This window comes from Staurois parvus, unplaced genomic scaffold (assembly GCF_062004578.1).
Source record: "Staurois parvus isolate SC_StPar_1 unplaced genomic scaffold, SC_StPar_1.0 ptg001769l, whole genome shotgun sequence".
NCBI lineage: Eukaryota > Metazoa > Chordata > Amphibia > Anura > Ranidae > Staurois > Staurois parvus.
In genome coordinates, this window is record NW_028319565.1 from 296,329 (window position 1) to 321,805 (window position 25,477).

Below are 25,477 nucleotides of genomic sequence, written 5' to 3' on the forward strand. Positions count from 1 at the left end.
GAGGACTCTCAAGATTTATAGAGTTAGGACCACAGATACTCAGGGTGCCGTGATGTGACTCTGTGGCTTACGTATGCATTTGCAAATGTGTGCTAACTAAACCCATTTTTAAACGCATGTTCTTAGACAGGTCAATTTGGTTTTTGATAGTTGGCTAACTGGCTGGCAGTTTGAACTGGCTTTCTTATCCCCCTCTTTGATAAGTTATACCTATCTATGCTCCTTGCTGACAATAGCCATTATTAGACTGGGGTAGGCTGGCAAGCTGAGCAGGATAGTCCTATTTTTATTTTATATGTGATGCCTTCCATGTTCACTGTTTAAAAAGCCAGTTATAGACCTGGGTAGGTGACCAGTTTTTTCTTTGTACCTGTAGCAATATGTAATCGTAAATGTAGATTTAGCACTCCATGTTATAATAATATAAGATGTGTTCAGAATTAAGGCAGAGGCATGTGCTCACTCAATTAACATCTGAAAAGCTTCCTCTGGAAGTGGCACCTGGGGGCTAATAAGATTTTGTCACCTTCTGGGGAAACCTGTTGAAAGGAAATGGCTGTAGACAGGTTGTCTCCCTGACATTGGGAGCTCTAAAAAAAATATATACATCAAAGGAAATGTTTCATCTCTCATAAAAGCTAAAATATTATTTCCAGAGAGATGAAAATACTTCCCTCTTATGGGGCACTCTGTGGGTCACACCGACATATAAAAACCATATTTGTGGATTAGGTAGAAGGCCAGGAAAATGCAGGAAATGGTTATGTGGCACTGGATCGCAACAGTCGAACAGTGATTGGTACTGTCGCGATCGGGCTGATGCGCTGGTGTCGGAAATCCAATCCCCGACTTGGTGATCCAAGCCAGTCTTGGTCCAATTGACTTTGGGCAGGTCAGCACCCAGAACATCCTGTGGGTGGGTACAGGAACACCCCCCCAGGGTCAATTGGCTGAGGACTAATGTCCCGCCTACGTCCATATCCCCATAAATTGAGTACCCGGACATTGGGACATTGTAATTCGTATGGAGCTGGTTGATCGACTAACGGATTATGGACTTTTTCTGACTTGCTCCAGTCGCAGGGTAAATCTTGGCAAAAGTTTTATTTCTGTCCTTTATTCCCTTTTATTTTATAGTGAATAGTCACTTGTGTGTCTTCTTGTATTTTTTGTATTTCTGTAACTTTTTATATTTTGTACATATTTTATGCATTGCACACTTTCGGGATATTAAATCTTAAAATTAATTAGTGACTTCTGTGTATTTAAGCATGGGCTCATATCTTCAGAGACATTAGATTGGAGAGATTAGATTGTATTGTATGTTAGTGCCTTTAAACGCTCGGTCAAGCTCATTGCCAATCTGTATGCAATTGCACTGCGTGTGGGCAGATTGCATGCAGATTGTAAAGGTAACAGATCTGCCAGACGAGAGATCTGTGTGTGTGGGGTGTCTCAACAGACTGTTCTGTGGATAAACTGTTGGCTGGTGACAGTCTACCTTTTGTGGTGTGGGGGTGTGTGGACAGTGGAAGAGTGATTAACACCGGGGTTCTAGCTGTAGGATAGCTGGAGGGACTCTAGAAGGGTGTGTGATTGCTACGCTACTCCTCAACTCTAATCAGTGCACCAGATTGTATATAATGTGTGAAATCTGTCTTCAACGACACTCTACCCAATTCTAATATCTACACCTCAAACAATTGATTAAATAAATCAAGTGAATTCATAAATCAATAAATAAACCATAATTTCATAAAAAGTCCCAAAAATGTCTCTGAAATCTCCAAATGTACAAATCACTTTCTCTTCCACCTTCAAATCACATCTTGTTATGCTGTATATGATACTCCAACGTGTTGTATTTCAATGTTCTTGTACCTCAAAAAAATATAAACTAAAAATAGTGTACCGTATATACTCGAGTATAAGCCGACCCGAATATAAGCCGAGGTACCTAATTTTACCACAAAAAACTGGGAAAAACTATTGACTCGAGTATAAGCCGAGGGGGGAGGAATAGTGCCCCATCGTTGGTGTCAGTGGGGGGAGGAATAGTGCCCCATCGTTGGTGTCAGTGGGGGGAGGAATAGTGCCCCATCGTTGGTGTCAGTGGGGGGAGGAATAGTGCCCCATCGTTGGTGTCAGTGTGGGAGGAATAGTGCCCCATCGTTGGTGTCAGTGGGGGGAGGAATAGTGCCCCGTCATTGGTGTCAGTGTGGGAGGAATAGTGCTCCATCGTTGGTGTTAGTGGGGGGGAGGAATACTGCCCCATCGTTGGTGTCAGTGGGGGGAGGAATAGTGCCCCATCGTTGGTGTCAGTCGGGGGAGGAATAGTGCCCCATCGTTGGTGTCAGTGGGGGGAGGAATAGTGCCCCATCGTTGGTGTCAGTGGGGGGAGGAATAGTGCCCCATCGTTGGTGACCCCTGCTCCAGCCTGGGCTCGCTCGCTCCCTCCCTCTCCCATGGTACACACTTACCGGTCAGATGTCTTCCTTCTCCGGCCGCTCTCCTCCTCTTCACTCGCTCGATCTTCGCAGTGCCGCTCGGCTCCTCCTCTCCAAGCTCCACCTCCTCGCCGGTGATTGGGCGCCTGTGTGCCTCTCCTGAGCTACAGTTCCGGTGGCCAATCACCGGCGAGGAGGTGGAGCTTGGAGAGGAGGAGCCGAGCGGCACCGCGAAGATCGAGCGAGTGAAGAGGAGGAGAGCGGCCGGAGAAGGAAGACATCTGACCGGTAAGTGTGTACCATGGGAGAGGGAGGGAGCGGCGAGGATTGATCCCGGGGGTGTGTCCAGATGACAGGGACGGCATGTCATCTGCAGACATTGACTCGAGTATAAGCCGAGGGGGCCATTTTTCAGCACAAAAAATGTGCTGAAAAACTCGGCTTATACTCGAGTATATACGGTATTACCTTTTACAAACAAACGCTTGTGCAAAAATAAATGTGTCATGCACACTGCATATCATGTGTATAAAAAGTGCAAAGAGAAAAAAAAATATATATATATATACACAGTGGGGATCGAAAGTTTGGGCACCCCAGCTAAAAATTTGTATTAATGTGCAAAAAGAAGCCAAGGAAAGATGGAAAATCTCCAAAGGGCATCAAATTACAGATTAGACATTCTTATAATATGTCAACAAAAGTTAGATTTTATTTCCATCATTTACACTTTCAAAATAACAGAAAACAAAAAAAATGGCGTCTGCAAAAGTTTGGGCACCCTGCAGAATTTATAGCATGCACTGCCCCCTTTGCAAAGCTGAGACCTTCCAGTGTCATGGATTGTTCTCAATCATCGTCTGGGAAGACCAGGTGATGTCAATCTCAAAGGTTTTAAATGCCCAGACTCATCTGACCTTGCCCCAACAATCAGCACCATGGGTTCTTCTAAGCAGTTGTCTAGAAAACTGAAACTGAAAATAGTTGACGCTCACAAAGCTGGAGAAGGCTATAAGAAGATAGCAAAGCGTTTTCAGATGTCAATATCCTCTGTTCGGAATGTAGTTAAGAAATGGCAGTCATCAGGAACGGTGGAAGTTAAAGCAAGATCTGGAAGACCAAGAAAAATATCAGACAGAACAGCTCGCAGGATTGTGAGAAAAACAATTCAAAACCCACGTTTGACTGCACGATCCCTCCAGAAAGATCTGGCAGACACTGGAGTTGTGGTACACTATTCCACTATAAAGAGATACAAATATGGTCTTCATGGAAGAGTCATCAGAAGAAAACCTCTTCTACATCCTCACCACAAAAATCATCGTTTGAACTTTGCAAATGAACATATAGACAAGCCTGATGCATTTTGGAAACAAGTTCTGTGGACCGTTGAGGTTAAAATTGAACTTTTTGGCAGGAAAGAGCAAAGGTACGTTTGGAGAAGAAGGGCACAGAATTTAATGAAAAGAACCTCTGTCCAACTGTTAAGCATGGGGTTGGATCAATCATGCTTTGGGGTTGTGTTGCAGCCAGTGGCACAGGGAACATCTCACGAGTAGAAGGAGAAATGGATTCAATAAAATTTCAGCAAATTTTGGATGGTAACTTGATGCCATCTGTCAGGGCTCCCGGGTGTGACCAGAGGTGTGTGACTGACGCAGGGAAACGCAGGCTTCAGATATGTTATAAACAATGTAATTTATTAACACTAACAATACAAACATAAACGCAGTGCAATACTAAAACATAACACAGTGCAAACAAACCAAACCAACCACCCACAGATAACAGTACATACAATGCAAGCGTCGTTAGGCAGGCCGGGTCAATATCAATCGGGCAGGTAGGTACAGGGGGAGCAAGCGGAGAATGGTCGGGGTCACAAGCCAGGTTCAGCAGGTAGCGGGCAGCGTGGTACAGAGGGTCAGGCAGAGGAGAATGGTCAGACAAGCCAGGGATCAGAACAGGGTCAGCAGAGAATCAGACAGGAACAGGGAACAGGGAGCAGGAACAGGATACAGGGCCCAGGAGAAACACAACACCAAGGCAGAGTCTGCAGGTCTGAATGTCCCTTAAATACACCAGTATAATTAGTTCCAGGTGTTTGACTGGCTGCAAGGTTGAGTCTCTGATTGCTGGGAGCACCCGCTGGCCAGCCCTGGTACTGCAGCTCATAAGGCAGCTGAGTCCCACTATTGCTGGCCAGTCCATTCCTGACACCATCTGTGAAAAAGCTGAAGTTAAAGAGAGGATGGCTTCTACAAATGGATAATGATCCTAAACACACCTGGAAATCCACGGGGGATTACATCAAGAGGCGTAAACTGAAGGTTTTGCCATGGCCTTCACAATCTCCTGACCTCAACATCATTGAAAATCTATGGATAGACCTTAAAAGAGCAGTGCGTGACAGACAGCCCAGAAATCTCAAAGAACTGGAAGACTTTTGTAAGGAAGAATGGGCAAAGATACCTCAAACAAGAACTGAAAGACTCTTGGCTGGCTACAAAAAGCGTTTACAAGCTGTGATACTTGCCAAAGGGGGCAGTACAAGATATTAACTCTGCAGGGGGCCCAAACTTTTGCTGACGCCATTTTTTTGTTTTCTGTTATTTTGAAAGTGGAAATGATGGAAATAAAATCTAACTTTTGTTGACATGTTATAAGAATGTCTAATCTGTAATTTGATGCCTTTTGGAGATTTTTCCATCTTTCCTTGGCTTCTTTATGCACATTAATACAAATTTTTAGCTGGGGTGCCCAAACTTTCGATCCCCACTGTATATACAAAATAAATATACACAAATATGAACACACGTGGACAAAAGTGAACACTCCAAACACAATGACCGTGTTCACAGCTTAATGTGGTAGTAAACTCATTCACTGCAAAAATAAATAAAACCCATTAGTGAACTCCAAAGTGTGCAACTCAAGTGAAAACACTCCAACTGGTGCAGCAATGGGTAATTACCCTATGAAGGTAATGTCAAGCTTTTCCCACACAGTAGATGCTGGCACCTCCAGGCTCCTTTATATTCCTGTTAGCGTGTTCCCATATTCCTCATAAGGCAAATCAGATATTTAGAGGCTATAAAGTGTTCAAATATAACATTTTATTCATCAACTTACTTCTAAAACTCCAACAAACTGCTTCTAGCATCTGAAATATTCCAATCAGGTCTTATCCTGACAGAAACAGCATGTTCCTTAAACAAAGATGGTCACGATCGCACTTCCAGTAAAAAGTAAGTGCGTCAGACGTGCGTCGGAAGTGCGATCGCAGCCATCTTTGTTTAAGGAACATGATATGCAGTGTGCATGACACATTTATTTTTGCACAAGCGTTTGTTTGTAAAAGGTAATACACTATTTTTAGTTTATATTTTTTTGAGGTACAAGAACATTGAAATACAACACGTTGGAGTATCATATACAGCATAACACGATGTGATTTGAAGGTGGAAAAGAAAGTGATTTGTACATTTGGAGATTTCAGAGACATTTTTGGGACTTTTTATGAATTTATTCACTTGATTTATTTATTTAATCAATTGTTTGAGGTGTAGATATTAGAATTGGGTAGAGTGTCGTTGAAGAAAGATTTCACACATTATATCACTTTCAAGGGTGAAAGTTTTTTTCTTTTCTTCTGGGTCAGGAATGTTATAGTTTTAGGTGGGAGTGTGCACAGCTATTGGTTTCAGATTGTATATAAGATTTGTATTTGCCAGTGTGTGGTCAGCCAGCTGGATTGGAGTGGAGGCTCCCTCCGGTGGTGGCCAAAAGGTAGTGCAGGCTGTGAAAGGATATCACGGTTGATCTTATATACAGTTTTATATATTAAAAGTTAAGTCCTCTTTATTCCCTCTTACCAGGGGCGGACTGACCATTTGGAAACTTGGGCATTGCCCAAGGGCCCGGGGTCAGTAGGGGGCCCCATTAGATGCCCCTGGTACCTTTTTCATAGGCTTTTTTGAGTTTGGGCAAGGACACAGGCCCCATGATCCCCTATTGCCCGGGGGCCCCATGAGTTGTCAGTCCGCCCCTGCCTCTTACCCCAAGTCACAGCCGTACGTGCCTCGGTTAGCTAGTCGCTGTAAGCGTGGCGTGTGGGTGACCCGTGACAGAGCATCTTTCAATGTATGAATTTTTTTTAACCTAAATTTGTGTTCTTACTTGTTCTGTGTCTGCTGTTCTGTTGAATAATAGGGAGAGATTTACTAAAACTGGAACACGCAGAATCTGGTGCAGCTGTGCATCGGAGCCAATCAGCTTCTAACTTCAGCTTGATCAGTTAAAGGATAAGTTCACCTTTTGGACAAAAATAACAAATGCACAATTTTTTGCAGGTAAAAAAATGTGCATTTATTATTAATGTCCAAAGGAGCCTGGAAAGCATTACACCGGCGATCAGTAGATCTCTGATATCATGCAGGTCTCCTGCAGACCTGTCAAAATATGTGCTTGGCCATACGGGATGGTACTGGGTGTACGGGATGGTACGGGGTATAAGGGATTTACTGGATGTATGAGGTGTACAGGATGTATGGGATGTACGGGGGTGTACGGGATTTACGTGGTGTACGGCATGTACAGGGTGTACTGGATGTACGGGGTGGTATGGGATGTACGGGGATATAGGAGATGTAGAGGATGTAGGGGATGTACTGTGTGTAGGGATGTATGGGGTGTAGGGATGTACGGAGTGTACTGGATGTAGGGGATGTATGGGATGTAAGGGATGTACGGGGTGTACCAAATGTAGGGAATGTACAGGCTGTACTGGATGTATGGGATGCACTAGATGTACGGGGTGGTATGGGATGTACGGGGATATAGGAGATGTACAGGATGTAGGGGATGTATGGTGTGTAGGGATGTATGGGTTGTACTGGATGTATGGGATGTACAGGCATGTACAGGGTGTATGGGCTGTACAGGCATGTATGGGGCATATGGAATGTATGGGATGTACGGGCTGTACGGGATGTAGGGGATGTATGGGGTGTACAGGATTTAGGGGATGTATGGGGTGTACTGGATTTAGGGGATGTATGGGGTGTACGGAATGAATTGTGGAGCGTCGTGGTAGTTCACTGAACACTACAAGCCCATGGCCGCTAAGGCTGTTGGGACTTGCAGTTCATTCATTCTGAGAATGCAGCAGAATCTGATCCCATGTTTTAGAAGATATAATGTATAATGTGTTTTGGTTTTTTTACCTCTCAGCTCCGGAGTCAGCGAGTGTCCGAATTCATCCAGCAGAATCTGACCCACCAGACAATCACCTATACAGAGGAATAGAAGATGATGGGTCTGAGTCATGTATGATTGAAGCTGACCTTTCACAAACTACACATTAGATTTATGTCCAAACAAAAGAAAATTCATTAAAGGTGAACTCGGGGATAAGGAAATATTGTGTGAATATATTCATCCTGTGTATTGTTCCTTGAATCTTGGTATGCTTTGTGTTCTTCCAGATCTGTGCAGTAATCAGTGTGAGACTTTAGTCTGTGCAGGAATTTTCTGTAATAAGGACCGCTCACTGCTGCTCCCTCTCCTCTGAGCCGGCCATACACGGGTTGAACTTCGAAAGAATTTTCTCTTCAAAACATTTTCTAAGAGTTTATATTCTAATTTCGTACCATAGTGGGCCACAGAAATGCCCGATTTTTGTGCCACCATGAGATTTGAGTTCTCGGGCATGTTGGAAATTTTTTGAAAAATGAACGAATTTCTAATCAATGATAGGAGAATCAAAAAATAAATTAAGCCGGCCATACACAGGTTGATTTACAAAATAATTTTCTAAGAATTTTTATACGAAATTCGCACCATTTGTGGGGCCACAGAAACAGCAGATTTTCCTGCGACCATTTGAGTGGCCGAATAAAATTTGAGTGATCCGGCATGTTGGAAATGTTTTTGAAAAACAAACAAATTTCTCATTAATGATGGGAGAATCGTGTGAGAAATATAATCGAAAAAGAAACGAGCATGAGCTGTGATCTTGAAAGAAAAGAAAATGAGGTGAAATTGAAGGCTTGATTGGTCGAATTTTGAAATCAATGGTGGCACCATCGGATTACAAAATGCATGAAATGTCTGATTTTCTAAAAAAAATTTGTTCGGAATTTGACCCGTGTATGGCCTGCATAGCACCAATTGTCACAGTGAAATATTTTAGTAGTGTTGTGTTACACTATTTGATTCATTATTATTTCTTTGTGACCATCAATTGTTTATTATTGCTCTGTGTCTTTAACGGCTCCAATACCGGGCAATTTTACACCTTCCTGCCCAGGCCATTTTTCAGGTTTCAGCGCTCTCACACTTTGAATGACAATTGTGCGGTCATACAATATTGTACCCAAACTTAAATTTTATCATTTTCTTCACACAACTAGAGCTTTCTTTTGGTGGTATTTAATCACCGCAGGGATTTTTATTTTTTGCTAAATTAACAAAAAAAGACCAAAAATTTTGAAAATAAAAAAACATTTATCTTTGTTTCTGTTATAAAAGTTTGCAAATAAATAATTGTTCTTCATAAATTTAGGCCGAGATGTATTTTGCTACGTCTTTGGTGAAAATAACCCAAATTAGGATGTATTATTTAGTTTGTAGGAAAGTTATAGAGTTCACAAATTATGGGATATATCTGAATATTGATCAGTCCTGAAGTACTGACGGCCATTCTAATTTTTTCAGGTCCAAGAATGTCAGGACAGGACAGATATCCCCCAAATGACCCCTTTTTGCAAAGTAGACACTCCGGCCTATTTCATAACAGGCATGCCGAGTTTTTTGAAGTTGTAATTTTTTTGTCATAATTTTTCGGAAAATTAAAAAAATTATTTTCACTATTTTTTTTTACATACTGTCACCAGTGCAGTACATCGTCATCATATAACTGGCATGGACAGTGATCAGGGACACTGACTGGTGACAGTATGAAAAAAAAAATTATAATTTTTATTTTTTTTATTATTATTAGTTTTCATTTTTTATTACATTTTTTTCTCTTTTTTAAGATTTTTTTTTTCATATTTCACTATGACCAAAGTAGTATAATGTTACCATAGTAACATTGTACTACTTTGGGGAAGTGATCAGTATTTTTCTTTTTTTACACAATTTGCTTATAGCAAAGAATTACTTTGCTATAAGCAAGCATTTACCTGAATGAAATCTATTCATTCAGGGTTTTTTTTTTGTGGTTAGCTGTGATTTGGCCACGGCTAATCACATGACACAGCTGGGCTGTGTTTAGCCCAGCTTGAGCATGTGATTGCTGGGACCATTCACAGCTAGACAGACACACTAATATACAATGGATGGCATGAAAGGAAGCCATCCATTGTATACAACTGTCATGTGACCTGCTGTGATTGGTCACAGCAGGTCACATGGTGCTGGAAACAGGGCCGGTACACAGATCTATCATCGGCCGTGTCCGAGGTACACGGCCAATGACAGATTGCGCCACAGAGCGGCCCTGCGCATGACTGAAAGGATGCCATATGGCATCCACCCGGAGGGACGAGCTGCTCGCCCGGCCGCCTTTGTGCTATTGGCCAGGCGGGAACCGGTTAAGCTGCCTCCTCCTGTCTAAGCGGAGCTCTTTCTCTCACCATACTTGTGTATATTCCTCCCTCCTGCCTCTCTCTGGTAATCATTCCACTGTATCCTGTCTTCCTGAATGCATCTTCCATAAGACTTACGACGTTAATGTTTTTCTACCTATGGTTATTCTCTATTAAACGGAACATTCAAATGGGTTTCCTCATCTGACTTCCTTAATGTGTAAGTTTATTCATTGGGTTCAACTATCCGACCCGATGCAAGAGATATATTCAACACCATGTGGTACAGCTGTATACATCGTTGGAGATAAAGTTTATCATCCTGTAGTCGAGTCAGAACAAGTAGTGAGGAGACCAAACAAGCTTTTCAGAAGATAGAGGTTTAGGAGTAATGTGTGCACATAGTTTACATTCCACAAAAAAAATATTGGTAGAAAGTCTGTCTATCATGGCCGTGGATGGGGGGGTACCACCAGTCCTCCTGTACGGGGCCCAAGCCAGCTGGGGGGCCCAAGCAGCTGGGTGAATCGGATGTGGGCAGAGAGGGTGATCGGCATGGCAGGGGGGCAATTACTTGAACCAATCCCCTGCATGGCTCTCAGGGCTGGGACAAGGGGTGGGCAAGAGGGGCGGCTGCCCTGGGCACAGTGGTTCTCTGTAGGGATGGGGGCACCTTCCATCAGTTACAAGCCTGACAGGAGTAGTGGCAGTGATTTTAACAAGTGTGTGACAGCTGGGCATAGGATCCTTTAAGCTTACACATAAACCGCGGGGGAGGGGGGGGGGGCGCATTTTGGCCTGCCCTCTTCTTCTCTACCTTCTGCTGGCTTCTGCTGCACCCAATGATCACCTTCTCTGTGCACCATACATTGCCCCCTGCTGGCCAGGCCCCCCCGTGTGCCCCACCCCCGCAGTGCTGCCGGCTTCCCTCCTATTCTTCCCACCGGTAGCTGCAACACACAATAGGATCCTTCAGGATCAGGGAGGATTTGATTTAAATTACTAGTGAAAAGGCTAGTACATAAAATATCATGTAATAATAATCGAGCCTTTTCACTAGTGACAGCGAGGTTTTCTGTATGGAAATGGGAAGGAGAGAAACTCTGTCAGAGAGGAAAAGAGAGGAGAACAATGATAGTGTAGTTTGCCAACAATAGAGTTACACTTGGCATAATTGGTGTCAGTTATTATTTTGGGGTAATTGGTGTCAATCATTATTTTGGGGTAATTGGTGTCAATCATTATTTTGGGGTAATTGGTGTCAGTCATTATTTTGGGGTAATTGGTGTCGATCATTATTTTATCACAATGTTGACTGACAACATAAAGTCCTGTTACCTCTCTGTGTGATCTCATCCAGAATGGCCAATAAATTCGGATGAGGACGATCTTTCTGTACTGCACAGAGACATTCCCAGAGTCCAATCACAGCTTCTCTTCCCCGATCCTGAATGTCTTGTAACAAGGTATGAGAGAAGGAAGAGCGATCTTTTTCCATTGACAGGTATTTCTGCAAAAAGACATCTTATGATTGTTCCATTACCACATTTAGAAATGTAATTTCAATATATTGTGTTTTATTAGGTAAAACATAAAGAAATAATTCTGGTTGCTCTGACCGCTCTGTTCAGAAAAGTAAATCCTGTCATAGTGAAGTTATACTGCCTGAACTCTGCCTGACTTTTGTGTGCTTTTCAGAATGGCTCCTCCTTCTAACACCAGTTGATGTAATAGGATCAGGGCTTTTTGTCAGCGAGAATGCGGGGGAACGCAATTCCGGTACCTCTAGCACTTAAAGTGTTACTAAACCCCGGACCCTGCATTCACTATATCCGCTCTGCCCGGACCCCGCATTCACTATATCCATTCTCCCCGGACCCCGCATTCACTATATCCGCTCTCCCCGGACCCCGCATTCACTATATCCGCTCTCCCCAGACCCTGCATTCACTATATCCGCTCTCCCCCGACCCCGCATTCACTATATCCACTCTCCCCGGACCCCGCATTCACTATATCCGCTCTCCCCGAACCCTGCATTCACTATATCCGCTCTCCCCAGACCCTGCATTCACTATATCCGCTCTCCCCGGATCCTGCATTCACTATATGCATTCTCCCCAGACCCCGCATTCACTATATCCGCTGTCCCCGGACCCCGCATTCACTATATCCGCTCTCCCCTGACCCCGCATTCACTATATCCGCTCTCCCCTGACCCCGCATTCACTATATCCGCTCTCCCCGGACCCCGCATTCATTATATCCGCTCTCCCCGGACCCCGCATTCACTATATGTGCTCTGCCCGGACCCCGCATTACTATATCCGCTCTCCCCGGACCCCTCATTCACTATATCCGCTCTCCCCAGACCCCGCATTCACTATATCCGCTCTCCCCTGACCCCGCATTCACTATATCCGCTCTCCCCTGACCCCGCATTCATTATAACCGCTCTCCCCGGAACCCGCATTCACTATATGTGCTCTACTCGGACCCCGCATTACTATATCCGCTCTCTCCGGACCCCGCATTCACTATATCCGCTCTCCCCGGACCCCGCATTCACTATATCTGCTCTCCCCGGACCCCGCATTCACTATATCCGCTCTCCCCGGACCCCGCATTCACTATATCCGCTCTCCCCGGACCCCGCATTCACTATATCTGCTCTCCCCAGACCTGCATTCACTATATCTGCTCTCCCCGGACCCCGCATTCACTATATCTGCTCTCCCCAGACCTGCATTCACTATATCCGCTCTCCCCGGACCCCGCATTCACTATATCTGCTCTCCCCAGGCCTGCATTCACTATATCCGCTCTCCCCGGACCCCGCATTCACTATATCTGCTCTCCCCAGACCTGCATTCACTATATCCACTCTCCCCGGACCCTGCATTCACTATATCTGCTCTCCCCGGACCCTGCATTCACTATATCTGCTCTCCCCAGACCTGTATTCACTATATCTGCTCTCCCGGACCCTGCATTCACTATATCTGCTCTCCCCAGACCTGCATTTACCATATCAGGTTTCAGAAATCAGAGAATTCTGAACATGGAGGTGATTATCTCACTTCTTATTCACTTTTACACGGAGCTGATTATAAAGCATGTGGTCAGCAGGTCAAGCAAAGACATAATGATCACTTGGCTGACTTTTTCTTTTATACCTTTTTTGTATATTTTAACCACTTCATTCCCGGGCACTTTTACCCCCTTCCTCCCCAGGCCAGTTTTCAGGTTTCAGCACTATCACAGTTTGAATGACAATTGCGCGGTCATACAACATTGTATCCAAACTAAAATTTTAACATTTTCTTCACACAACTAGAGCTTTCTTTTGGTGGTATTTAATCACCGCTGGGGTTTCTATTTTTTGCTAAAATAACAAAAAAAGACCGAAAATTATGAAAAACAAAAAAACACGGTTTTCTTTATTTCTTTCATAGAAGTTTGCAAATAAATAATTGTTCTTCATAAATTTAGGCCAAGATGTATTCTGCTACATGTCTATGGTGAAAATACCCCAAATCAGTATTTATTATTAAGTCTGTAGGAAGTTATAGAGTTCACAAACTATGGGATATATCTGAAAATTGATCAATCCTGAAGTACTGATGGCCAATCTAATTTCTTGAGGTCCAAGAATGTCAGAACAGTACAGATATCCCCCAAATGAGCCCTTTTTCAGAGTAGTCAGTCTGACATATTTCATAACAGGCATGGCGAGTTTTTTGAAGTTGTAATTTTGTCATAATTTTTCGGAAAATTAAGAAATTAAAAAAATGATTTTCACTATTTTTTTTTACATACTGTCACCAGTACAGTACAGCATCATCATATAACTGGCATGGCGGTGATCAGGGACACTGACTGGTGACAGTATGAAAAAAAAAAAAATTGATAATTTTTTTTAAATTGTTTTATTATTTTTAATTATATTTTTCTTTTTTTTAAGATTTTTTTCATATTTCACGATGACCAAAGTAGTATAATGTTACCATAGTAACATTGTACTACTTTGGGGAAGTGATCAATATTTTTATTTTGTTACACAATTTGCTTATAGCAAAGAATTACTTTGCTATAAGCGAGCATTTACCTGAATGAAAGTGATTTATTCAGGATTTTTTTTTTCTTAACTGTGATTTGGCCACAGCTAATCACATGACACAGCTGGGCTGTGATTGGCCCAGCTTGTGCATGTGATCGCTGTGACCATTCACAGCTAGACACACTTGTATACAATGGATGGCATGAAATGAAGCCAATTTATTGTATACAATTGTCATATGACCTGTTGTGATAGGTCACAGCAGGTCACATGGTACTGGCAACGGGGCCGGTACACAGATCTGTAATCGGCCGTGTCCGAGGTACACGGCCGGTGACAGATTGCGCTGCAGTGCGGCCCTTCGGACATGCGCGTTCCTGTAAGGATGACATATGGCATCCACCCGGAGGGATAAGCTGTTCACCCGGCCGCCATCTGGCTATAGTTAACCTCTTGCCGCCCTGCCACTGTATATATACGTGTGCAGGGCGGCACTGGGGCGCAAAACCACGGTTTAAACCGGGTTCCGCGCTCCCGACGTTTTCGCTGGCAGGGGGAGCGCGCAGCGCGCTCCCGCCGACTCGCAGGTGACACCATTTGATCCGGAGGGATCAATCATTAGATTTCAGCCAGTGATGTCTGGCTGAAATCAGATGATCGGTCCCCGTCCTATCCTGTCCTGTGTTGACATTTACACAGGACAGGATATGATGTCATTCTTCTCTGCCTGGACACATTCCGTTCCAGACAGAGAAGAAGACATACTAACAGTGAGTAAAACAGCAAATACCCACAGTTAGAACACACCTAGGACACATTTAACCCCCTGATTGCCCCCCCAGTTAACCCCTTCACTGCCCTGTCACCAGTGTCACTGATCAGTGAATCGATTTTTACTGATCACTGTATCAGTGTCGCTGGCGACTTCCGATACTGTTAGCGCCCCTCCCAGATAGCGCCAGTTTGCCCGCCAGTACACCAGTAATACTGTTTAACCTCTTAATCCCCCCCGCCAGTTAACCCCTTCACTGCCCTGTCACCAGTGTCATTGATCAGTGAACAGATTTTTACTGATCACTGTATCAGTGTCACTGGCGACTTCCAATAGTGTTAGCGCCCCTCCCAGATAGCGCCAGTTTGCCCGCCAGTACACCAGTAATCCCATTTAACTCCTTGATCGCCCCCCCCAGTTAACCCCTTCACTGCCCTGTCACCAGTGTCATTGATTACAGTGAACAGATTTTTACTGATCACTGTATTAGTGTCACTGGTGACTTCCGATAGTGTTAGAGCCCCTCCCATATAGCGCCAGTTTGCCCGCTAATGCACGGGATTTTTTTTACCAAAAACATGTAGCAGAATACATTTTGGCTTAAATTTATGACTAACTTTGAGTTTACGATATATTTTTTATAGCTGAAAGTAGAAAATATTGTTTTTTTTCTAAATTTTTGTATTTTTTTTGTTTATAGCGCAAAAAATAAAAAGCGCACAGATGATAAAATACCATCAAAAGAAAGCTCTATTTGTGTGAAAAAAAGGACGTAAATTTAGTTTGGGTGCAGCATTGCATGACCGCGCAATTATCATTTGAATTAGTGCAGCGCCAAACAGCAAAAAAAGGCGTGGTCATTAAGGGGGGTAAATCCTCAGGAGCTCAAGTGTGTAAATTACATTTTTGTTTCTTTTTCTAATTTTTTAAAAGCTTTATATTCTAAATGCTACAAAACATCCATTCATTGTTTCCAGGCCAAACGTGGATGTGTGAGACACAAATGCCAGTCATGCTCATAGCTTTCAAAAGAAACATTTTTAATTTTTTTTTTATAATTTTGAGACAATTTTTGATAAAATTTTGTATCAAAAGTTAGCCGATATTTGCTGCTTGGCCCCAATAAACATGCAGAGAGCGATAGGAAGAGGTATCATCTACATGGAAGAAAAATATATTTGAAATATATTTTTAAAATATTCTTCCCAAATATATTGACATATATTTGAAATATTACAATTTTGGCCGTATTCAGTATGTATTTCAAAATATATTTCAATACATATATGTATACTGCAAAGTAATATTATAAAAGCGCCACACTCTTATCACTCTAAAGCAGCAAATTCCTACTTCAAAAAACTCACATGAATCTCTTGATGGTACAAATAGAAAAAAAAAGGAATGCGCTAAACAGTCATCTACACAAAACTATATGTGAATAAATGAAAAGTGTCCATAAATAAATAAATGTCCAAAAATTGTCTCTCAAATTCAAGTGATATCAAAAAACACTGCCAAATACACCACCAAAGAAAGTTGGGTCACTCACCAGAGCTCAATGCTGATCAACATATGGACCAGCAAAAACGCTTCTGCTCTGGGAGCAAATACTGATCCAGTTCTTAGATGCGATGTTCTGCAACCACGCAATAGCCCATAGAGTAGATAGTCACCATTCAATATATGCGTAGATTCCAGGGATATTATGTCACCTTTTTATTATATATCTCCAAAGGGACCATATTTAAAAGTAAAAGAAAAAGATCATGGTGCAGCCAGTTTAAAAACCATCAAACACTTTAATGTATAAATTGCACTCACAAGTAGGGTGTCTACACCGACACCAGTATATAGGCATAAACTCAGGCAGAAGGTATCTCGATACACTGCTCACCGCCACTCACTGCAGTTCCCCCGCTCGTAACTCAGAGCTGTTCACAGACGTCGGCATCCAGCAGGCCACGCCCTACGCGTTTCATCACTAACGGCGTCCTCACGGGGCGGTCTGGATATGGACGTCAGATCAGTGTAACATATACCACCCGCAATCTGCATCGCGGCACAGCTCAACCAATCACAATGTTGTAAATCTTAATATGCATCTCGGGTCATCAAGCATAGAAACAAAGTATCCAGTTCCCCAAAATAAAACTGAACACTCCGTTCTATTATATATAGCGCTTTCAATATATGGTTGCTTGTTTCTTGTTGCTGGTTTCATTGAAAGCGCTATATATAATAGAACGGAGTGTTCAGTTTTATTTTGGGGAACTGGATACTTTGTTTCTATGCTTGATGACCAGAGATGCATATTAAGATTTCCCTGCTGCCACTCACTTCCAAGCTCCTTGAGCGCTTAGTCTACGACCGCCTAAGCGCCCACCTAACTGACATCAACCTCCTTGATCCACTACAGTCCGACTTCCGTCCCCTACACACCACCGAAACCACCCTCCTCAAAATCACCAACGACCTACTAACCACCAAAGCCAAAGGCGACTACTCAGTCCTCCTTCTCCTGGACCTCTCCGCGGCCTTTGACACAGTTGACCACCCCCTCCTCCTTAATAAACTACTCTCCCTTGGCATCAGAGACTCCGCTCTCTCCTGGTTCTCCTCTTACCTATCCCGACGCTCCTTCAGCGTTTCCTACAATGGTGCCACCTCCCCTTCCCTCCCCCTCTCTGTTGGGGTCCCCCAGGGCTCTGTCCTTGGACCCCTTCTCTTCTCCATCTACACCTCCTCCCTTGGCAAACTCATACACTTCCACAGCTTCAACTACCACCTCTACGCTGATGACACTCAAATTTACCTCTCCACCCCTCACCTCACCCCCACATTCTCCGCCCGCATCACTCACCTCCTAAACAACATCTCTGACTGGATGTCGCTCCATTTCCTCAAGCTTAACCTCCCCAAAACCGAGCTTCTCATCTTTCCCTCTCCCCGCACCCCCCCCATCCTATCCATCACTACCAACAACACCACCATCAATCCCGCCCCGCAAGCCAAAGTCCTTGGCGTCTTTCTGGACTCAAACCTTTCCTTCCAACCTCATGTCAAATCGCTTACAAACACATTCAGGCTCCACCTCCGGAACATCGCCAAAGTACACTCCTTCCTTACCCCAGACACCACTAAACTACTCGTACACTCCCTGATTATCTCACGCCTCGACTACTGCAACTCCCTCCTCACCGGCCTACCCCAGTGCAAGCTCTCCCCGCTTCAGACCATCGTGAACTCAGCGGCCAGACTCATCCACCTCACCAGCCGCTTCACCTCTGCCACCCCTCTCTGCCTCTCCCTCCACTGGCTCCCTATTGCCCAACGCATCAAATTCAAACTGCTCACTCTGACCAACAAAGCCATTCACAACACTGCCCCTAACTACCTTACCATACTGATTCCCAAGTACCACCCTACCCGTAACCTTCGCTCTTCACAGGACCTCCTATCTTGCTCCCTGGTCTCCTCCTCCCATGCACGATTGCAAGACTTCTCCAGGTCCTCCCCCATCCTCTGGAACTCACTACCCCAATCCATCAGACTGCCACCTTCCCTCCTCACCTTCAGGCGCTCCCTGAAAACCCACCTCTTCAGGGAAGCCTACCCCACCCTCACCTAACAGTCGCTCTCCTTCATTCCTCCTACCACTCCATCCCCCACAGCCACTTCCTCCTGTACCACTACCCCCTCCCTCCTAGATTGTAAGCTCGAAAGAGTAGGGCCCTCGAACGCCTCGTGTGCTGTTTGTTGTTGCTGTACTGTTTCATGTATTGTCCCCCCCCTCTATTGTACAGCGCTGAGCAAACCCTTTGGCGCTATATAAACTCGATGTAATAATAATAATAATAATAATTTGAGAGACAATTTTTGGACATTTATTTATTTATGGACACTTTTCATTTATTCACATATAGTTTTGTGTAGATGACTGTTTAGTGCATTCCTTTTTTTTTCTATATATGTATACTGCATGTTGAAATTCATTTTTTATATATTACAAAATATATGAAATATATTTTTAAAAATATATATTTTTTAAATATATTCTTCAGATTTTTTTTACATATTAAAAAGTAATTTTAACATAGATTTGTAAATGCATTCCAAAAATGTAGATTAAATGTATTTTTAAAGACATACAGTATATTTGAAAATGTATTTTTAAAAATAGTTTTCATATATTTTGTAGTAAAAACGCATTTCAACATGCAATATATTTATATATTTATTGAAATATATTTTGAAATATATTGAATATGGACAAAATTGTAGTATTTCAAATATAAGTCAATATATTTGGGAAGAATATTTTTAAAACATATTTAAAATATATTTTTATTCCATGTGGGATGTCTAACATGTATATGGAGATATGGATGTGAGGCTTTTGTGATGTGAAAAGAAACTACATAACACCGCGGATAACGTACTCACACAGCCATCTTTGCGGTTTAACCTCCCTGGCGGTATTCCCGAGTGTAGCTCGGGGTAAAGTTTCAGAACCACAAGCGATAACCCCCCCGAGCTACACTAGAGAATACCGTGCAGAGTTGCTCCGAAATCCCTCGATCACTTACCTTGTCCTGCGCTCCCGCGATGTCCCCCCTGCCGTGTCCCCGGCAATGTAATCCGGCAGATGACGTCATCTGGGTTCCGTCCCCTGCGAGCGTTGGGACGTATGGGGGACGGAACGGCGGGAAATTTGAAAATGACAAAAAGTGACATTCACTAAAATCACTAAAATCACTTAGTAAAACATTACTGTATCAAATCATTTCACATACATTTTCTCCCGAGTGCTTTGTCCGGCGCCCTGCCTGCATTTTTACTGTTCTTTCTGCCTGGAAACTGAGAAACGTCCATGGCGTCCAAAAAGCGTCCCTTTAGGTCAGACACGGTTTTAGACCGGCTAGAGAACAGCGATAGTAAATTAGAACCACTTGCAGAATTGAGTGATAATGATTCGTGGGGGGAAATTCATAAGACACTGAAGACGATTCTGCGACTTTGCTCAGTGATGTGTGAACTTGGCGCTATATTTCACATTTCAGTGTTTTTGGTTTGATTATATTATTGAATTACATTTATTATTATTATTATTATATTAATATTTTTTCTGATTATTTATTAAATTATAATTTATGATTTCGCATTTCAAATTTTAACATACCCAGGATGTTTACTAGACTCTTGCTCGGACAGATTTCAGTGAGTTATTCCTAAAAATTACAGGTCTATAATATAAAATGCCAACTTTCCATGCAAAATAATGGTACCGCTTTCAGCACCAAAAATCTGAAATAATCATACCGCCAGGGAGGTTAAAAAAAATAAATAATAATTACCGCATTTTTTGCTCCATAAGACACACTTTTCCCCCCAAAAAAGGGGGGGAAATGTCAGTGCGTCTTATGGAGCGAATATGGAGCGGCCGGTCCGGTATTTCCGCCGCCACCGTGTCAGAATACCGGGCCGGCTGCTCAGCTCTCCTCTGCAGCAGGACCTTACCTGTTCCTCGGTCCAGCGCTGTGCAGTCTTCCCGCACCGGCAACTTTAGTGTGAGCACCCGGCTGTGACAACCGGGTGTCCACTGCGCATGCACAAGAAGCGCTGTGCTTTGTGAATGGTCCGGCGTCTTCTGGGACACATGACAGGTCAACTCCATGGGCCATTTACAAAGTGCAGCACTTCTCGTGCCCGCGCAGTGGGAACCTGGCGCAGCCAGGTGCCTGCACTAAAGAGGACAACTGCGCGGAAGTGGAAGCGGGTACCTGTCAAATTCAGGTACCCGCTCCCCCTTCCTCCCCAAAGGTCCACAGTCTCTTGGTCATCCCTGTACTGTCTGCAATCTCTTGGTCATCCCTGTACTGTCTGCAGTCTCTGGTCATCCCTGTACTGTCTGCAATCTCTGGTCATCCCTGTACTGTCTGCAGTCTCTGGTCATCCCTGTACTGTCTGCAGTCTCTGGTCATCCCTGTACTGTCTGCAGTCTCTGGTCATCTGTACTGTGTCCGCAGTCTCTGTTCATCCCCTGTACTGTGTCCGCAGTCTCTGGTCATCCCCTGTACTGTGTCCGCAGTCTCTGTTCATCCCCTGTACCGTGTCCGCAGTCTCTGTTCATCCCCTGTACTGTGTCCGCAGTCTCTATTCATCCCCTGTGCTGTGTCCGCAGTCTCTGGTCATCCCCTGTACTGTGTCCGCAGTCTCTGTTCATCCCCTGTACTGTGTCCGCAGTCTCTATTCATCCCCTGTACTGTGTCCGCAGTCTCTGGTCATCCCCTGTACTGTGTCCGCAGTCTATTCATCCCCTGTACTGTGTCCGCAGTCTCTGGTCATCTCCTGTACTGTGTCTGCAGTCTCTGGTCATCTCCTGTACTGTGTCTGCAGTCTCTGGTCATCTCCTGTACTGTGTCCGCAGTCTCTGGTCATCTCCTGTACCATGTCCACATACTCTGGTCATCTCCTGTAGTATGTCTGCAGTCTCTGGTCATCTCCTGTACTGTGTCCGCAGTCTCTGGTCATCTCCTGTACTGTGTCCGCAGTCTCTGGTCATCTCCTGTACTATGTCCACATAATCTGGTCATCTCCTGTAGTATGTCTGCAGTCTCTGGTCATCTCCTGTACTGTGTCCGCAGTCTCTGGTCATCTCCTGTACCATGCCCGCATACTCTGGTCATCTCCTGTAGTATGTCTGCAGTCTCTGGTCATCTCCTGTACTGTGTCCGCAGTCTCTGGTCATCTCCTGTACTGTGTCTGCAGTCTCTGGTCATCTCCTGTACTATGTCTGCAGTCTCTGGTCATCTCCTGTACTGTGTCCGCAGTCTCTGGTCATCTCCTGTACTATGTCTGCAGTCTCTGGTCACCCCCTGTACTATGTCCGCAGTCTCTGGTCATCTCCTGTACTGTCTGCAGTCTCTGGTCATCCCCTGTACTATGTCCGCAGTCTCTGGTCATCTCCTGTACTGTGTCTGCAGTCCATTGGTTCAGAATGTTTTTTTTCTCCTCTAAAACCTAGGTGCGTCTTATGGTCAGGTGCGTCTTATGGAGCAAAAAATACGGTATATTCTGGTGGCAACAGTTGTGTAAATGGCTTTAAAAGCTGTATGCGGGATGTAATGAAGTGCTGATATGATCACATTTATCTTGTGGATTTATTATAAAGTTCAGTTATTTATGATCAGTATGGAGTGATTTGGTGTACAATTATAAAGGATTGGGTGTTTTATATGGAGCTCCCCTGTACCACACATACTGTATTTTACTGTATGAAATGTAGAAATATCTTACATCCGTGTTTAAAACTTCCCGAGATTGTAGTTCTACCAGGATGGAATGAGGGTTCATGTTCTCCAGGATGCAGGTCAGATCATCTCTGTAATACTCGTGTATCCTCCTCAGTGATGGATCGTCATACACAGACAGCTGACGGCGGAAGTTTCTGATGTCATCTAGAAAAGCAGAGAGAATCACATTTTCTGGCCTTCCTAAAACCAGCTTTATAAATGCTGTGAATTTACTTCCACCACAAACTTTTACTTCTATGCTGGATCAATGCTCTGCAATTGGAGGGATGTAACAAATAGTAGGCCCGGAGCAAAAAAAAAAAAAAAAAGCGCAGGGAGGACATGACTAGGGGGAATAGAGGGACAACAGAGGGTTAAATGATGGGTAGGAAGTTTTTGGGGATTATGGCTTACTTTATTGGATGAGGGATGTTGGGGAGGGTCTCCCAGGGAGTAAAAGGAGTGTCTGACCTCAGGAAGTCCAGTGGGGGAATTTTGGAAGAAGAAGAAGCTTCTCACCCTCCCTCCCTCCCCTTCGTGCTTTGGCTTGGATTGCCACGGCAGCCTTGGCGGTGGTTGGTCTTTGGAGGAGGAAAGAATTCTGGATGGAGACAGATTCGGGACCCATTAGTGGTATGGGGACCTCGGTACATTCCAAGTGGTTGACTCGGAATAGGTAAAATGGTGGTCACTGCGGATAAGTAGGGTTAACTCAAAGCCGGTGTGTTGCGGCTGGGGAGAAGTAGGATTGTCCCTGAGCCGGTGGGTTGCGGCTGGGGATAAGTAGGGTTTTCCCCGAGCCGGTGGGTTGCGGCTGGGTATAAGTAGGATTGTCCCTGAGCCGGTGGGTTGAGGCTGGGGATAAGTAGGATTGTCCCCGAGCCGGTGGGTTGCGGCTGGAGATGAGTAGAATTGTCCCCAAGCCGGTGGGTTGCGACTGGAGATGAGTAGAATTGTCCCCAAGCCGGTGGGTTGCGGCTGGAGATAAGTAGGGTTTTTCTCCGAGCCAGTGGGTTGCGGCTGGGTATAAGTAGGATTGTCCCTGAGCCGGTGGGTTGAGGCTGGGGATAAGTAGGATTGTCCCCGAGCCGGTGGGTTGCGGCTGGAGATGAGTAGAATTGTCCCCAAGCCGGTGGGTTGCGGCTGGAGATAAGTAGGGTTTCCCCAAGCCAGTGGGTTGCGGCTGGGTATAAGTAGGATTGTCCCTGAGCCGGTGGGTTGCGGCTGGAGATGAGTAGAATTGTCCCCAAGCCGGTGGGTTGCGGCTGGAGATAAGTAGGATTGTCCCCGAGCCGGTGGGTTGCGGCTGGGGATATGTAAGATTGTCCTGGAGCCGGTGGGTTGCGGTTGGGGATAAGTAAGTTTGTACCCGAGCCAGTATGTTGCAGCTGGGGGCCTAAGTTGAAGGAATGTTTTCCGCAAAAGTGAAGTTGGATTTATGGCCCTCAAATGACCACCACATTTTTCCTCTGTTTATAATTTGGAATGTTATTTATGTTGAAATCATTTATTGGTTAATAAAAGGCTGCTGTGGCTATTTTGACTCCAAAATCTTGGTTTGTGTATTTTGTATATCTGGGTCGGTGGAGGGTGGGGCCTAGCAGGCTGGGTTAGGTTGGAAGGCGTATATTCTACCCTTGTCATGACATTTCTATAAGGAGCACAGGAGGTGGGGATCACTATAAGGACCATTACATGAATTGCCCTGTGATTGGGGATTTATATTTGTACATCCCAAGCCAACCAACTATGAATCCTTACTGATCTACGGTTATGCTTACCATGATTATGAAAAAAATAATTGTGTGAGACTAAGGCAAGAAACATCTGGAAATTGCAAGAATGGAAACAATGTTGTATATAAAAAGTTTAATTTGTGTATATTTGATCAAAATTGTCTTTATGAAACCGTTTGTTCTGTTTTTGTTTTTCAGGGTGAGCATAGGTGGCGGTGAAAGGGACAGTGTGAAGGGATTGGATAGGAGAACTATGTTGGTGTAGGGAGAGTTATTGTAGGGGTAGTTTGAAGTCTGAGAATGAAGGTGGATTCGGGATTTTCTGTATATGTTAAATTTTACTTAACCGCTTCCTGTCTGCCTTATAGTAGAAGTACTGCTACAGGGCGGCATGGGTGCGCAAAATCACGTATATATGTGATTTTGCATTCCCGGGTAGGGGGCACGTGCAAATGCTGCGAGCAACCTACCCGTGCCCCCATTTTCGGTCTCGGCTGTCAATCACCAGGTCCTGCCCTGTGATTACTCGTCGGCGCCCGGTGATTGCCGAGTATCTCCGACGGGGGAGAACTGTTTGTACACAAAACAGTTCTCTACCCTGTCAGCTCCTGCACACTGCTTTGCATGGCTCTGCATAGCACAGCCATACAAAGCAGTGTGCTTACAGTAAAGCACACACACAGAGCAGTATTTAAAACAGCACACAGTTAACCCTTTGATCGCCCCAGATGTTAACCCCTTCCTGCCCAGTGCCATTAGTACAGTGTCAGTGCTTTTTATTAGCGCTGATCACTGTATTGGTGTCACTGGGGATTTCAGTGACACCAAGTAAGTTCCCCCCAGTGTCAGAATGCCCGCTGCAGTCCTGCTATAAGTTGGGATTTGCAGGCTGGCTTGCAAGTTAGAGCTGGGAATTTTTTTAGCAGTGGTGGGCTTCCTGTATTGGTGTCACTGGGGATGTCAGTGACACCAAGTAAGTTCCCCCCAGTGTCAGAATGCCCGCTGCAGTCCCGCTATAAGTTGGGATTTGCAGGCTGCCTGGCAAGTTAGAGCTGGGAATTTTTTTTAGGAGGGGTGGGCTCCCTCAGGTCCACATGACCTTTAGATGAGTTTTAGATATGGACATTTGTAGAGAGGGTTCCCTGAGACCGAACATTATTTCAAGGGTTCCTCTGTGTTTAAAAGGTTGAGAAAGGCTGATATATATATAAAAGGCAAACCGTGACTGATCTCTTGATTATCAGGAGCGATGCCTCTTCTCTGGCATCTCCAACTCTCCGCCATCTTTTTTTATTACTCTTAGTTTGTTTTACAGCCGAATTCCAGTCATGCCACGGAACACCTAGACACAGAGATACATTGTGACTAATGGCTACTAGGTTGTCCAGATCCCCCACAAGAAGTAAGATGTCTGAGACTTCATTTCCTGATGCAGATTAAAATGTCTATGGAACTTTTTTTTTTTTTAATATATATATCCAAAACTAAAAACCGGAGACAAACCGCTTTTTCCAAACTCCAGGCAGCTATAGTAGACAGAAAAAAATAAAGCTTTGTAGTTATTAACACTCGTCC

General features: G+C 44.3%; 1 protein-coding gene across 1 annotated transcript in view; it reads right to left on the reverse strand.

The window, feature by feature from the left end:
- Window positions 1-25,246, reverse strand: part of LOC149434336 (NACHT, LRR and PYD domains-containing protein 3-like) — a 319,711-nt gene extending 294,465 nt beyond the window's left edge. The window contains exons 1-4 of the mRNA XM_089663800.1: window positions 25,123-25,246; window positions 22,171-22,331; window positions 11,378-11,549; window positions 7,673-7,738 (exon numbers count right to left, since the gene is read on the reverse strand). Of these exons, the coding sequence (XP_089519926.1) occupies window positions 7,673-7,738; window positions 11,378-11,549; window positions 22,171-22,331; window positions 25,123-25,186 (463 nt within the window). The 5' untranslated portion in view covers window positions 25,187-25,246. The remainder of the gene's footprint in view (window positions 1-7,672; window positions 7,739-11,377; window positions 11,550-22,170; window positions 22,332-25,122) is intronic.
- Window positions 25,247-25,477: the final 231 nt, after the last annotated feature.